Here is a 1514-nt window from a genome sequence, read left to right as displayed (position 1 = left end):
ATGTGTGTGTGTGTGTGTGTGTGTGTGTGTACTGTCAAATCGGATCTGACTGTACAGGAGGAGATTGTCCCTCCTTTCCCAACAGAGCATCTGGTGGATTTGAACCGTGCGTCTCTGGGATTGCAGTGCAGCTTCTTGCCACTAGGCCACCAGAGCTCCCCTAGAGTGATGATATTTTTACACCTTCAGTTGATCCTCACAAAATCCCACTAAGATAGGTTTTCCTATGAAGCTAAGAGAGACAAGGGTATGTCCTTGAAGCCATGGTAATCACAGAACACCGGATATCCCGCTTGGCCCTCAGTTCTTCCCAATCTGCCCTCATTCCAGAGCCCCGGGGTGGCGATTTCTTGTGCACTGCTCATTTTCTGCCTGCTGGAGTTCTGCATTGCATGCACCTCTTCCCACTTCGGCTGCCAGCTGTCTTGCTACCAGTACAACAATGTGAGTCCCAAGCAAGGAATGGGGTGGGGGTGTTCAACAGGTGGGAAGAGCCCAGCCTTGACGATGGAGACAGCAGGCGGATCCATGCTCCTCCCTCCTGCGCAGGACCGGGGCAGTCCGCGTGTACCAAGACCTCTCAGACCTTCTTTGCCCTCACACTGCCTGTCCTGTGTTCTTGTGCAGAGAGGTGTGGTCCTCCCCAACGTCTACGCAGCCAACCCAGTGGTGATCCCAGGACCAGAGAACGTGCCCGAGAGGTATCCTGCCGAAGCCCACGTTTCCAAATGAGCAGAGGAAGGCCTCGCTCTGTGGTCTTCCAGAACCCAGCTCTTCCCTTCCTGACCATCTCAAAGAAAGAATCTCCCTCCCTCCAAATGCATACATCCTGGACGTCTTTCCTCCATTCAGTCTAGTAGGTGGAACTGTTCTTCCACCAAAAAGGAGATGGGAATTTAAATGGCCTTTAGCAAGACGTACACAATCTGTGCCCAGGCGGGCTTCCACATACTCGGCCGTGTGCACACACACCCCCGCCCACCCCATATGCTTGCTAGTGTATGAGCTTGTGAGTTGGAAGAGCAACTGTCCAGGCACCCACACTTCACTTTTCTACCATTCACTCGTTTAATAAATATGTACTGAGCAATTGATATGTTTGAGGCTGTATTGATGAGTTGTTGCTGTTTGCCATCGAGTCTAAACTGATCCATAGCTGACCCTCCAGCAGGTTTTCAGAGGTGGTGAATCGCGTGGGAGGAGATCGCTCATCCTTCTCCCGCAGAGCAGCTGGTGGGTTCAAACCGTGTGCTTCAGAATTTCGGTGCAGCTTCATACCACTAGGCCCCCAGGGTAGGAGGAGGGAATTCACCCATGAACAAGACACAGTCCTTAACCTCAAGGGAACGTCTGACCTCACAGGAGATGATAACATGGAAGCAGTTCGTTCTGACACAGGGAGCAGAATGGGGAGCGAGCAGAGGAAGCACAGAGACGGGCAGGGTTTATTCCAGCAGTGATGTGGCAAGGGGTGGGACAAGCTGGGAGGAAGCCTAGCAGAGAGGGACATCTGA

The 1514-nt window shown here is 52.6% G+C and overlaps 1 protein-coding gene across 1 annotated transcript in view; it reads left to right on the top strand.

Moving 5' to 3' along the window:
* Positions 1–732, top strand: part of MS4A8 (membrane-spanning 4-domains, subfamily A, member 8) — a 19298-nt gene extending 18566 nt beyond the window's left edge. The window contains exons 5-6 of the mRNA XM_006899898.1: positions 331–448; positions 632–732. Coding sequence (XP_006899960.1) covers positions 331–448; positions 632–732 — 219 coding nt within the window. The remainder of the gene's footprint in view (positions 1–330; positions 449–631) is intronic.
* Positions 733–1514: the final 782 nt, after the last annotated feature.

This window comes from Elephantulus edwardii, unplaced genomic scaffold, assembly GCF_000299155.1.
Source record: "Elephantulus edwardii isolate Elephantulus edwardi_28Jun2011 unplaced genomic scaffold, EleEdw1.0 scaffold00268, whole genome shotgun sequence".
NCBI classification, from domain to species: domain Eukaryota; kingdom Metazoa; phylum Chordata; class Mammalia; order Macroscelidea; family Macroscelididae; genus Elephantulus; species Elephantulus edwardii.
This window is presented reverse-complemented; position numbering and strand designations above follow the sequence as displayed.